The sequence below is a fragment of the Liolophura sinensis genome, chromosome 1 (assembly GCF_032854445.1).
Source record: "Liolophura sinensis isolate JHLJ2023 chromosome 1, CUHK_Ljap_v2, whole genome shotgun sequence".
NCBI lineage: Eukaryota > Metazoa > Mollusca > Polyplacophora > Chitonida > Chitonidae > Liolophura > Liolophura sinensis.
Window position 1 is genome coordinate 76293740 of NC_088295.1, and position 15117 is coordinate 76308856.

Consider the following 15117-nt stretch of genomic DNA (forward strand, 5'->3'; position numbering starts at 1 on the left):
TCACATATATATGGCCTGGCAACATCGCAACATATATATATATATATATAGAATATATCCTTTTTAAAAGGTTTACTGTGATGATGTTGTACAACTTGACTGTATGGAGTATTAGAACTAGTGTGTAAAGCGTAAAATCTATAGCTATAACATGTTCATTTAATTAAGGTATTAACTAAATTAAAATATTGTTTGATGTATTACCATATTGTGTGAGTTTTTATTTGCCCAGAAGCACAGGTTGTTCGTTTCTGATGAAGGTAAAAGCGATTTCTGTCGAATGGACATAGATATATACAGATATACATGTAGCAAGATAAATATGGGGCAAATCGATCCATGGTATAACGGATGACAGAAGTATGACACTTATCACAAATATTCTCTGTGAATGTGCCGTACATGTATATAGGCAATAAAATAAAATATGAGTATACACGTGTAAGTAAAGGCTTATACAGGTACGTTCACTAAACTATCCACGAACTACATGGTTTATATATACATGTATAGAGGCCTATATAGAGTCAGAAAAATATATAAGGCAACATCACCGTTTACATGTATGTATAGCACGTTGATTCAATTAATTAGAATGACCTGAGAGACAGGAGACATGCGATCAATCCCAGGTCAAGTCATACCTAATACTTTAAAGATGGTTCTTACTGCTGCCTCGCTTGGTGCACATTACTGAGAGGTTAGAGCCAGAAAACATGACAGATTGACCCGGTGTCAGTATAATGCGACTGGGAGGGGTGTCATGCCTGATGTCTTCGGCATGATACTTCAGTGGCAGCAGCACTTTGACGACATGGACTTGCCCTGCCACAAGAAGACACAGTGTACAATTTACTCCCACCTATAATGACTCCTCGTCGTCGTATGGCTGATTTTTTTTTCGTTTGAAGTTCGACGTAAAACCCCAAGCATACATACATACATAATTAGAATGGCCATGGCAGACATGTTATTTCTTAGTATCACGCTATGGTGTTTAACCACGCTGTTACCGTTGTGATGAAATGATAACTTGAAGCCCCCGTCATCAGTGATTTGACACCACTCAGTGACTACAGAGCATATTGTTATATGTAGGCGTAATTAAGCGGGGTCACATCCAGAGTTGGGTAGTATATGTACCACCACCTAGGGTTTTAGGTTGGTGAATCTTGATGATCTCTGAAGTGATGCCAGGCGTAAGGTGATTGGCTAAATGTTTCTCTTCCCGGTGTTTATTGGGTGGAGACTAACATTTGATGTCTTCGGCATAGCGCTCCATTGAGGCAACACTTTAAGTATGTCGGAATTGAAGTGAAGAACTGCATACAAGATGCAGATGCCTTCGTGATAAGACCGGAATAATGTTGACAGCGATGTTTCTCCCAAAACAAGCAAACAAGTTATAGGCTTACCAGTACTGACACATATTTTATCTTGTAGGCCTACAGTGGAATGAAGGATGGGGCCAATATTTATTTATTTATTTGATTGGTGTTTTACGCCGTACTCAAGAATATTTCACGTATACGACGGCGGCCAGCATTATGGTGGGAGGAAACCGGGCAGAGCCCGGGGGAAACCCACGACCATCCGCAGGTTGCTACGGACCTTCCCACATACGGCCGGAGAGGAAGCCAGCATGAGCTGGTGGACCAATATTGTGAAGGATGTATACATGCACCTCGCTTATGAAGTTGTTTGCCCAGTAGTTCTATTATCTTATGATTGAGCTTATATTTTTGTAGACGTGTAGATTGGCCGGCTGGGATTATCAGATAGGCCTATAGTGCCCAGTAGGCTACCTGGCGAGATGTGGTGATTTCCTCCCGCAAACGCGTTGCCTTATTAACCTATTCGAACTTAATCTATCCGTTTTACACTTTCTAATATCACAGTTGTGTTAGAAACAATATTCTAAATAACACTAAATCGATGTTACATTCTGAATGTTCCAGTTACATTCCTTTTTACTTGTAGTAATTAATTCATACGGAAAGATTTATTTAGTAAAGTTTGCCGTGCCTGTCTTTTCTCAAGGGTACAGTGACGACGATGTGCCTATATATTAGGCTACGGTACAGAAGTGCTCTTCAGTAGTTAGAGGTAAAATTCGTACAGGGCACTTCAGCGTTGCTGGAAACGTGATTGAGATGTGTTGACAGATTTTCTTCTACATTTTAAAGCAAAAAAAGGATGACTACAGAGTTACAATGGAGACGGACATGGAAACCAGATCTAAGGGCATGTCCTTGGCAACAAATGGAAATCGATGGAAACACGTATTTGATCAAAAGTCGTTTCACGGAAGACTCGTACGAAGTGATGTTGACGGACTTGACAGTGGTGTGGTTGGAGCAGCTGGCTGAGGGAGCAGTAAAGAAACGAATAAAGGCACGTCCATGAATAGCCCCGAAAGAATCCAACTCCTTTTCTCATATTGGCCTAGCGTCGTTGGATTCTCGACCCTTACAATGTTAATTTCGTACTCAGCAAGGGTCGAGGCCGATTCTTTTTTTTAGCGAAAAAGTCTCGCGCAAGTAAAAGACACCTACCTAATGACCTGTTGTCCGCACCCACCCCAACGTCGCCATATGTCCTTAAGCGATTTAGAATAGTTTTATTATAGCCATGAAGGCTTCCACGGTATACGCTCCTCGGCGAATGCCACCATCTTCACACTGCTCCACTATGAAGCAGGTCATGCGCGTAGCTGCTCAAAATGGCAGTGGTTGACGAGGAACGGTAAAAAAAGAGAGTCGGTCTGGGCCTTGGTTGAGTACGAAATTAACGTTGTGTCAAGACTCCAACAACGCTGGGCTAATGTAAGAAAAGGAGGTGAAGTCTTGCGGGGTTGGCCATTAACTGTCTGTATTTGCCTCCTCGACTAGATTCAGTATTGAGCCCTACAGCATCAAAGTTAAGGGTTTAATTGTCCAACTCACAGCAAAATTCCATATAATAAACATTAAAAGTTGAAATGCAAAGAACTAAATTAGTATTTGGTCATTGATTGTCTGTGATTGGTTAATTTTATAGCTGAGGTTACTGTCCCGTTGTAGAGTGACCACTGATATCAATTCATTGAAGAATCAACTTTTTAAAATGAACATCTGAGAAGGGGCTCTTTGACTAACTAGAGGGCAAACCTAGTCTCTACAACTTCCTGGGATAGCTCTGTCGTTAGATTGGGCAGAAATTTTGTTAGAATGAAGAATGGTTGCAAACCAGTATCAGAGCGCACTCCATTTACAAGCCTGCTCTGCAGTTACCTGCCCTTGTCAAGAATATTGAGGCTGTCAGTGAAGCGAAACGCTTTGACTATCACCAAGGAATCTCGGGACCAACACAGCCTGGGAAATAACTGATTTGATGTTGTGCTTGCGAGATATAAACATACCTACATTTAGCCCCAGGAAGTTATTTCAACTTTTTTGTATATACTGGTCAGGTGAAGCATCATGGCCACAGTGGCAGCAAGTTGTACATGATGCATACACCATTTTATGCCTTATAAATCATGTCTGCATTGGTTTCTGCTGTGGCAATGATAGTCTACCAGCTCAGTATAAAGTTTTAGAGAAGTTAGTTTGAAGTAAAGAGTTTGAAAGAGCCACCTGGGGCTAATGTACAGTAATCCATTTAGATGGACTCTTTGTGCTATTTTAAAATAGCAACATTAAAGCTTATGATGAGTGTCAAAATATGCCTGGTGTATGTTTACTCTATGACAACATTGTCACCAATCCAAGTAAAGTTTAAAGTAAAATAGAGTAAAATGTGAGGATGAGTCTCGTGACATATGAACTATGGGTGGTTCATTGTTATCAACAACTAGATCACCAGGGTGTTATTGTACCCAAGAACCTCAAAGGCTTTGGTAATGCCTTTCTTTTGCTGCAGACAAGAGGTCCCTGGCTTTGGAGCTTGCTTGCTGTAGATTGTGCTACTGTGTGACAGGGCTTTGTCAGACCAGTGCTTACAATGGTTATGCCCCTTTCCTCCACTCCTGACCACTGATGCGCTGTATGAAATGGAAAATATTCTAGAGTATGATAATATACTTTAGTCTATCAAATAAATGAAGAGATAGACCTGTTATTGACACCAGAATTTCTGTGTTTGTTTTCAGAAACTGAACCCTAGCGTGGAAGCACAAGTAACCAAAATCTTAGACCATATTCAGAGTAACCTAGAGACCCCAAGCCGAGATACTGAGTTGTCTGTGGGCTTTACAACCTCAGCTGATTCAGGGGATGCCGACACAGAGAAAATGAGACTAACTGTCAGCTCTAAGCTGGCTGGAATGCCTTTTCTGTGGCACTTCAATGGTGAACCTGTTGCCAAGGAAGTGGTATGTTTTACTGTCAGTCTGGTATCAAAGATTGCACCTGATCATTGGTGACATTGTACCTAAGTTTGATAGGCTCCTTGTGTAAAAATTCACTTTCAAAGGCACATAAAGGCCTTAAAGTGACATTTCATTCATGACTAACTTCCTGGAAAAGTTTGAGTACCAAAAACAATATTTTGTGGCATTTATGTGTCTCTAATGACATGTTATGTGTCACACTTTTGTAGGTGAAAGTGTGGGTCATTTTGGGTAAGGTTTTCACAAATCGCCATAAGTGATGAATGAAACAATCAGAATCAAGGACAATCTGTTCCTTGAAAAGTGCTGAACTTTTGGTGAAATACAGTGCACTGTAGATCATAAAAAGTAAGGTATTGAGTTAGTCAGAATTTTGATGTCAGACACGTCTTTGTGTTTGAAAAAGTTTTGCAAGTAGATGTTCTAGGCCACACTCAATTTAACAGAAAGGGACATAACTCTTGATTGATGTAAATTATTTCCCCTGTACTGAGGGGTTAACATATATGTATATAAAGGTGTTTTTAGACACAGTTTGTTATAGACATGATTTTTTGAGATAAAACATAATAAGTGGAAGTGCAAAAAAAAAAGCAAAATATGAAAGTATGTTTTTCAGTCATCTCTGCAATTGCACATATTATTATTTATTCCAATATGGTTGTGGTAAACTCGTCTTTTGTAAAATTTGTATGTTGTCTTTGATTGCAGGTCTCTGAACATTTAACATTTCCTCTTTTAGCAATGGTTGGTGAAATGTTTAGGCGACAAGAGGAGTTAATTAAAGTCATATTCAGCAAAGACAAGGAAATAGCTGATTACAAGTCACAGGGCGTTAAGACATCAAGAAGTAAGTATGATTTTTTAAGTGTAGATGGTCATTGATGGTAATTTTGAGCATAACCAGTGCTGTCACATGTATATTTTACTTATTTTCTAATTGTATTTTAAATCTACTCTAAAAAATGTGTCACTTATGCAATGTTACAAGTGTAAACGGTTATAGTAAGTTGAATAAGAATTGATCGCAAATATGTAGCTCACTAAATAATTGGAGGAGTTCTTTCAAAATTTTTGTGTAAAATTTGATATTAATTTAATGAAACTGAATATCTTCCATCAAGAGGATAGTGTTACAGTTTTCTGTAATTTTATTTTTGACCAAAAATGAAGTGTTGAGATATGGACAGCATATAATTTGTGCCAAACTCCGTGGCTTGTTCTCATTCTGTTTGAAGAGGTTGTGAGACATGAAAGTGGCCATGTTTCATTCATCTGTCTGTCAGCGACATCACAAAACCTTTTACATTTTTCTAAAAACGAATTATGGGAATCACCAATGCAATGAACATTTTCCATACATTATGTCGGAAAATTGTAAATATATATGTTATACTTTACTTTTTCAACTTTTTTTCATGTTTTTAAAGTGTTTATGCAAGTGTATTCTGAAAGTGTTATTCTATGTGGATCGATAAAATTATTTTTTTGTGAAGCCAAGAAATTGGCCAAACCAAGCGATGTAGTTTTGTCTTCAAAATCAAATTAATATGGTGCATAAATTTCAATGGAAGTCGCTCTTTCATATGCGAAAAGATTGAGGAAACAGGGTAAATACACAACAACAAGAGAATTGTGGAGATAGCAAATTTGGCCAAAATTAAAACCTTTGTTATTCATCTTTGAGTATTGGTGTGGTTAATAGATAAGTGCATTTTATCTTGTCATGTGGTCATGCATATCTGCCAACAAACACTGATGTGATATCCTGTATCAGTCAATCATTTTTTTGTTTATAGAACATTATGAGACTATTCCCTTTGATGAGACAGCATTCAGACATAATATGGTGACCTCTGTGGTAAGTCAAACTACAGTGCCGTGTACAAGCATGACAACAGATGCCATACATTTTACTGTATTTACACAAATTTGCTCTGTTTCCACTACTCATGACATTTGATAGTAAAAAGTTAAACAATAATTTAAGGGCTATAGTATGTTAAACCATTGAAATTGAAATTACGTGATAATATCATTAATTATTGCTTGAAGTTTGATACATGTTGTAAAAAGCAATGTGTAGAGCACATTATATAGAGATACGTGTATATACATAATGACAGGTATTCCTTGAAGTTAGAAGACCTCGGGATCAAACCCGGGCCGGGTCATACTAAAGACTTCGAAAATGGTAAAAATTGTAAAAACAAAACTGTCTTGCTTTGTGTTCAGTACTGAGAAGTTAGAGCAAGGAAACATGAATGTGTGGCCTGGTGCCAGTATAATATGACTAGGTGGGATGTCATGTCTGGTGTCTTGGACACAATACTTCAGTCGAAGCAACACTTTGGCAGAATGAACTCACCCTGCCATAAGAAGACACAAAATATGAACACACATACCTAATGATGACTCCTCGTCATATGACAGAAAAATTGTTAAGAACGATATTAAACCTCAAGTTTACATATATACATGATGATGGTTATTTTTATGCAGAAAATTTTGAGGCCATCACTTGTTTTAAGCATAAGTCTTCATTCATGATGCAACAAGTCAGCAGTCACTGGTCTAAAAGGTTCTAAGCTAGAGTTCTGCTCTTCACTATGGCACCCACTACCTAGGTATAAATAAACCACATTTGAAAATAGTGATACACTAAACTAGAACAAATTTAACTAGGATTTTGGGAAAAGTGTGTCAGAAACATCAACTTACTTGTAAATGTCAATCTCCTTTATATGATATGTAACAAAACATGATATTCTAAGATTCTGTCCTGCCTCTCCTAAGCTATCGCTGCATGGTGCTCATGCTAGAATCCGGCCATACATGGGAAGGCCTGGCATCAACCCTTGGATGGTCATGTGTGTGCCACGGCCTCTGCCAGGTTTTCTCCTGCCATAATGCCGGCCGTCATCATATAAGTGAAATATTCTTGAGGACTGCTTAAAACACTAATCAAATTAAATAAATAAGTAAATAAATACTTGCATGGCCATGGTTTCTTGAAGTGCATTTAGCTAAGTACAAAGAAATATTAGAAAAAATAGGGTATGAAGTGCACTTGGCAAAGAGCTACTTAATGAGTCAACCAAACAATTATTTTTCAAAAATTTTGTGATCCTTCATAAGTACTCATTACTATACATGTAAAATGACTTCTCCAACTAGAATACTATGCTAAAGAGTGAAATATACGGAACTTAGCACTTAAATACCTTTAAAGAAATTGAAAGGAAAGGGAAAAAAAAAAGCAGGCATGGTGAAATTGATTGATCAGGTTTTGAGCTTATTGTCACAGGGTTTTGAAGGTCAGGTGAGAAGTCTGGGTGTGGGGGCTTTTGCAGAGACTGGCCAAGATTTGTACCATGATATTATGACCAAACATGCCTGGCTGAACAGATCTCCAAGTACAGGTGAGTACAGATATGTGTTACCTGTGAGTACCCAGTACAGGTGTGTATTACTTGTGAGTACCCAGCACAGGTGTGTGTTACCTGTGAGTACCCAGTGCAGGTGTTTGCTACATGTGAGTACCCAGTACAGGTGTGTGTTACCTGTGAGTACCCTGTACCTTGTTACCTGTAAGTACCCACTTTGGGTGTTCCATGTGAGTACCCAGTACAGGTGTATGTTGCTTGTGAGTACACAATACTGGTGTGTGTTGTCTGAGAGTACCCAGTACCATGATATTATGACCAAACATGCCTGGCTGAACAAGTCTCAAAGTACAGGTGAGTACAGATGTGTATTACTTGTGAGTACCCAGTGCAGGTGTGTGTTACTTTTGAGTACCCAGTACAGGTGTATGTTGCTTGTGAGTACACAATACTGGTGTGTGTTGTCTGAGAGTACCCAGTACCATGATATTATGACCAAACATGCCTGGCTGAACAAGTCTCAAAGTACAGATGAGTACAGATGTGTATTACTTGTGAGTACCCAGTGCAGGTGTGTGTTACTTGTGAGTACCCAGTACGGGTGTGTTACCTGTGAGTACCCAGTGCAGGTGTGTCCTACATGTGAGTACCCAATACAGGTGTGTGTTATCTGTGAGTACCCAGTAAAAGTATGTTTATGTGAGAGTCCCTGGAACAGGTGAGTACCCAGTACATTTGTGTGTTACCTGTAAATACCCACTACAGGTGTGTTCCCTCTGAGTTCCTTGTGTTAATTGTGAGTACCCAGTACAGGTGTGTGTTACTTGTGAGTACCAGTACAGGTGTATGTTACATGCGAGTTACCAGTACAGGTGCGTGTTACCTGTAAGTACCCAGTGCAGGTGTGTTTTAGCTGTGGGTACCCAGTACTGATGTGTGTTATCTATGAGTACCCAGTACAGATGTGTGTTAGCTGTGAGTACCCAGTACAGGTGAGTGTTACATGTGAGTACCTAGTGGAGGTGTGTGTTACCTTTAAGTACCCAGTACAGGTGTGTGCTGCCTACGAGTAACCAGTATAGGTGTATGTTACTTGTGAGTACCTAATACAGGTGTGTGTTACTTGTGACTACTTAGTACTGGTGTGTGTTACTTGTGAGTACCCAGTATGGGTGTGTTTTGCCTATGAGTAACCGATAGATTACCTAGTACAGATGTGTATTACTTGTGAGTACAGGTGTGTTAGCTGTGAGTATCGAGTACAGGTATGTGTTACCTGTGAGGTCCTAGTACAGGTGTGTGTTGCTTATGAGTACAGATGTGTTAGCTGTGAGTACCTAGCACAGGTGTGTGTTACCTATGAGTACATAGTACGGGTGTGTTTTGCTTATGGGTAACCAGTAGAGATGTATGTTACCTGTGAGTACCTAATACAGGTGTGTGTTACTTGTGAGTACAGATGTGTTAGCTGTGAGTACCCAGTACATGTGTGTGTTACTTGTGAGTACAGATGTGTTAGCTGTGAGTACCTAGTACAGGTGTGTGTTATCTATAAGTACCCAGTGCAGGTGTGTGCTGCCTATGAGTAACCAGTAGACATGTATGTTTCCTGTGAGTACCTAGTTCAGGTGTGTGTTACTTAGTTATCCACACTAGATGTGTGTGTGTTGCCTGTGAGTACTCAGCACAGGTGTGTGTTACCTATGAATACCCAGTACAAGTGTGCGTTACATGTAAGTACCCAATGTAGCTGTGTGTTTACCTGTGAGTACCCAGTACAGGTGTGTTTTACCTGTGAGTACTCAGTGCAGGTGTGTGTTAGGTGTGATTACCTAGTACAATTGTTTGTTACATGTGAGTACCCAGTACAGGTGTGTGCTACCTGTGAAGTTTAAGTACAGACATGTTGTTAAGTTTTTGAACACAGCAAAAGTGTGTGTCACCTGTATTAAATTTGGTATAATTTATGTTATACCAAAAAATGAGAAATTTTGTTTCTAGATACAAGAAAAGTTAATTATTGACTTAGATATCTGCTCTCTGATGACCTCTTTTTTATCTGTTTGCAATTCCACTTGATTGTTGCCTGTGACATTTCTTGACATTGTATTGTGAAACACACTTGGGCCCATTATCTCAAACACCCTTGAAATCTCTGCAGGGGAAGGCACAGACAGCTTGTCAGATGAAACCTCCCTGGATCAGCCCATCCCATCTAGTGCAGGAACCTCTTGGGGTAACAGATTACCCCCCTCTTTAGCCCAGGTCTCCCCCAAGATCTCACCACAGAAGAGCCCTCAGAAGAGCCCCACTAAAAGCCCTGGGGGTCGCAGCACACCAGAGGATAGCCCGGCCAAGGTGAGTGCTGTAGAATCTTAGATGACCTGTTGTTCTTCAGCAGTTTATGTGTACAGAGAAGAGTTTAAGCGTCTTTGAAACACTTAAATGGATCTGTTGGTGAGAATCGCCAGAGGCCCATTATAGAGGATGAAAAAATGTGAAAAAATTTCCAGGAGTTGTTTCACCCAAGTACGACATGTTAGTGCCCTTAACGAAATAGACAGTATGTTATGGTCAAATATTAGCTTCCTTTCGTGATGTCTTTTTCATTGTTTTGTTGGGATTTATATGTCGTGATTAGGCATTGAATAAATATTTTAAATATGTTTAAAGTTTTGCTTTCATTTATAATTCGCCCAGTTTTGTGTCACTAAGGTTATTGAATGGACTTGCACTATTTTGAGGATCGTGACATACCAAATGTCACATTCCAGTTGGTACCTTGATTGCCTGCGATAACGTCAAAAAGATTTACAACATGTAAGGTAGCCTACTTTCAAGTATTTAACAGCTCCTTATAATATTTAGGCCTACCTTACGGCAGTTGAATGCTTTGTTAGTCACCAAATTGGTGAAAATAAATAATGTGGAAGTAACCAGACGGCGAGTATTCTATTTGACCTTGACCCCAGTGCTTCTGATAAGGAACGTGCAGTCGTAAATGTACTTAATAATTAGATGATGCGCTTCTAAAATTAAAACAGAGCATACTGAATACACATGGCGATTTATGTGTACACCTAAATTCCTGAAAGCTATGGCATTCACGCGAGATTTAAAGCAAAAAGTCCTGTCAAAATCGAAAGTAGATTTTCAAAGTAGTTTTCGTGCACGATGCTCTCCACAATATGTTAGTTTTCGGAAACTGAACGTTACAGCAAAGGGTCATGTACCACTACCAACAGTCATGGAGAATGACCACTCTTTCATGTCAAAAACAAAGTGGCCCTCCAATGTTAAAGCATTGGGGAAAAGGTCACTTTTTGCCACTTTGCTAGTTCTACAAAATAGTAGCACGAAATACTCAGACTATCAGGAAAGCTGAAGATTATACAAATCCAACAGACACAAGATGGCTGACAGCGATTCAAAAATGGTCATTTTCCTATGCAATAAGGTTGGAAAGACTGTTTTCTTCACCCACGCCGGTTGTTACTTAGGAGATCAGGTAATCTCTAGCTTCTGATCCATCTTACAGAATCGGTGATTTCTGAGACAAGACGCTAATGCAATGCAATACAGCGATCACGAGAACAGCTATTGTTCAGAAACACTTTAAATTTATACTGTATACTGCCAATAAATAAAGCACAGATAATACATTTTTGTCTTAATGTAGGCCTACATTTGGATGTTTTGATCCCAAATCGGCAGTTGTTCATGTATACAGAAATTTTTCAACACGTAAAAAAAATTACCTTTCGCATTAGGCCAAAGAATGAAATAATTCTGTAAGCCCGGCAGTAGGGGTTACAGGCTGCCAGCCTGCTATCAAAACAAAATGAAAAGGTAAAGTTGTCAGTGAGTGAGTTATTGGAGTAAACCCAGTAGACTGACAGGCTGAGGTGTAATAAATAAATATAAAACTATGAGCGTCATTCAAATTCATTCCTCGTAAGGAAGAGCTGAAAATAATTAATTTATTTTAGAATGTTATAACAAGTTGTAATTCTGGGCAATGACCATGTACATACATGTACTTGTAGTTCTATATGTAACTACAAGATTCTGTGCTGGTAGGTCTGCGTAGGCCTATAGATGTAGGCACATGTATGTCTTTCGATTTTCTCAACCCTGTTGACTCAATCAGCTTCACACTTTCCAGGTGTATTGCTGGAGATCTAAAATAGTGAAGTGTTGAGTACTTGTAAAAAATGTGTACTGCAGTTGGCTTACCATGTACCCCCTCATGTGGAAAAGTATGGAGTGCAGCACTACCTCTGAAAATTATCTGTAGCACTGCTTGACCCCTTGGGTTACTGCCCAAAAGATGATCTTCCTAATTGCATGAGTGCCAACAAACTTATTGTACAAAGTTTTTCATGGTCCATTGAAGAAGTTATCTGTTAAATTGTGGAATGAGCTCTTAGTTACATTTGCTATATGTGATGAACATTTGGATGTAATCTTGAAAAGGTCAAAAAAAAGCTTGACAGATTGTACATGTATATTTATGTGTCCTTGCCATATTTGTTTCTGAAGATACAACTATACAATGTAAGGACCAAAACAATGGTACAAATAAAGAAGATTTTCATGCTCACACTAACTGAACATATAAAAATGGGAATGACTTAGTTGCTAAACAAATTTCGGAAAAATGTCTGCAATCTTACAGTATATCATAATATGACATTCTGGTGCAATGGTTACTGTTTAAAGTCATGTCATAATGAGGTGGGGCCAGGCCCTCCATTATAGGCAGAATAACTGACAGGCCCTTTGTGGGTGGAGAAGTCCAATGAGTTGTATTAGAAGACAGTTGGTCATTAGTTACCAGAAAACTAAAAGTAGAGGAAGAGTAATAGACCCATTTTACAGACCTTGGGTTCTAGGTATCTTCGTATTATCAATCAAGTTTTAGCTCGCTTTACGAAGTAAGGAGAGTAATTGTGAGAGGGGGTCAGATGCTTTCGGTGGCGGTGTTGGTGTCTGTGTCCAGTTTGGTTAAAGTTTTTTAAGTTTTAAAGATGATAGCCAATAATTGGTAGCAATTTGCATATCAAATATTTTGCTCAGCTATTCACAGTGGTGCATATTACATGGATTGCTAAATACAGTTCGCGATTGGTCTATCAAAGAACTTTGTGGTAAAGTTATGCACTAACTCCTCACAGTGTCTTTTACCACCACAATGATAGACAACTTCATAACTTATGAAGTCGCTGCTCTCCAATCCTTACACATATGGTAAACAGTTGTGACAGTATAATAATTTTGGTCTTCTTGTTGATTTAATGGAAAGATCTTAGCACTATATAATTAGAGGATAATATCTGTGTATAACAGCATCGTTCATTCTACTTTGTTTGGTTTAGTGGTCAACATTTCGATGCCTCACATGAACATTACACCAAATAATCAGGCGAGTTAGTGGTATTCTCTGAATGCCTTCCAGTTATTGACATGTACTTTTCCTTGTCTTGAGCAGATTCTTGCGCTGGAACTTGTTCCATCAACCTCAGAGTCCGGAACATAATCGTCAGGAATACATGTCAAAGATTTTGAGTATTTGGCCATCAGGCATCCTGAGACATGCATCAGTCTGATATATCATTAATGGTCTACAAAATACAAGATTATAGATTGCCATTTGTTTCTGCCACATTGTTTTATGAAGTCCCATTACTGTTCCTTCAGTAATCTTCCACAGTCTTTTTCATTATATTTAATTTTTCTTTCTGATTTACAGGATACTGAACTTCTGAGAAGAAAAGCTTTGGAAAAACGCCTATTGGAAGAAGAAGCAAAGAAAGAGAGTAAAGCCAAAAAAAAGAAGAAAATTGCTTTTTAAATGGTAGTTATTATTTGAAATTTCAATTAATTTTATTCAGGGAATAATTTTTACACTTATTTTATGTCATCTTAAAATATAAACATAAGTATTTTATGTACGTAAACCCTTTTTAAATTAGATCTATTATTTGTACACGCTACAGCTTAATAAACAATTTTAAACTTTCTATAAAGATGTTGTAATGTTGACTTTTCAGTGTTGCTTTTTGGAAATAGATGTTGTGTAATGATGGTTGACCCAATTGCTGGCACATGAAGCCTTTCATTTGCTAAACCAACATTTCCTACACTTTTGTTTTTCTTCAAGTCTGATGTATTTAGAGAGTGCAGTGTTAAAATCACAATTTCTACACTGGTTTTAGCCATATGATTACCATTACACACAGGTAGCTTTTTGAACTATTCTTGGGTACAAGAAAAATTTATTTATTTATGTATTTATTTATTTATTTATTTATTTCATTGGTGTTTTACGCCGTACTCAAGAATATTTCACTTTTACGACGGCGACTAGTATTATAGTTGGAGGAAACCGGGCAGGGCCCGGGGAAATACAAGAAAAATAGTAGCAGCAATATAATATCAAATCCGGATGCAGCCATTGTGTATTTTTTTTTTTGTAACGCTGTGCCTGCTTTGGTCAACCCATAAAAGTTAGCATTAAGCGAAATATTACAGACTAAACACCATGAAATAAATAAATAAAGGAAGATGAAACGTTTTTAATTTTCAATGTGCATCATGCTGGCTTCCTCTCCGGCCGTACGTGGGAAGGTCTTCCAGCAACCTGCGGATGTTTGTGGGTTTCCCCTGGGCTCTTCCCGGTTTCCTCCCACCACAATGCTGATCGCCGTGGTATAAGTGAAATGTCCTGGAGTAGGGCGTAAAACACAAATGAAGTAAATTAAGCAGTTCAGGGTATGTCCCAAACAAATAAAAGTACACAACAGCTTCTCAGCTTTCTTCTTGAGAAGGGGTAAAACCGCTTTTAAGGTTTCCAAATGCCCCAGCTGTGAGTCTTGGATTTAGAGCTTCATAACTCTCAAAACAGTAGGTAAGTTTGGAACGGGGAAAATCATCATTGACGATGTTGACAAAATATGCATAAAATAGAAGGGTAATTATGATAAAGCATGCTTCAAAACCATTTTTTTTTTGCATAATTTTCTTCATTTCATAATCTTGTTTTTTTTCAGTTGTTTTTCATTTATTTTTTAAGTACGTTAAGAGGATATTGCCCTTTCGGAATGAATGTAGTTCTCTAAGTTTCCGATCGATACAGGAGGGGAAGGTAAACTATTTCTATGAATGTGAAAGTCTGGATAATGAATACCTTCATTTTTTGGGTGAAGAAGTGAGGTCCGTATGTACGTAAATGCCAACACGTTTGATGTTATAGTGTGGTGAATGTGAGGCAAACTTGATGGACAATACAGGTGAAGAAGTGAGGTCCGTATGTACGTAAATGCCAACACGTTTGATGTTATAGTGTGGTGAATGTGA

At 38.5% G+C, this 15117-nt stretch overlaps 1 protein-coding gene across 1 annotated transcript; it reads left to right on the top strand.

The window, feature by feature from the left end:
• The first annotated feature begins 2144 nt into the window (after positions 1-2144).
• On the top strand, positions 2145-13715 carry LOC135482152 (non-homologous end-joining factor 1-like). Its single transcript, XM_064762005.1, has 7 exons — positions 2145-2394; positions 4133-4354; positions 5084-5222; positions 6172-6233; positions 7680-7794; positions 9920-10116; positions 13511-13715. Exons 1-7 carry the CDS (start codon positions 2197-2199, stop codon positions 13610-13612), a joined length of 1035 nt encoding a protein of 344 aa, XP_064618075.1. The 5' UTR covers positions 2145-2196; the 3' UTR covers positions 13613-13715.
• The last annotated feature ends 1402 nt before the right edge of the window (positions 13716-15117 follow it).

Bases quoted from the DNA above. Each gene is read 5' to 3' on its own strand.
- LOC135482152 (XM_064762005.1), top strand. From the start codon at position 2,197: ATGACTACAGAGTTACAATGGAGACGGACATGGAAACCAGATCTAAGG. The intron at 4,355-5,083 runs GTATGTTTTACT...CTTTGATTGCAG, and splicing joins AACCTGTTGCCAAGGAAGTG to GTCTCTGAACATTTAACATT. The intron at 6,234-7,679 runs GTAAGTCAAACT...TTATTGTCACAG, and splicing joins ATAATATGGTGACCTCTGTG to GGTTTTGAAGGTCAGGTGAG.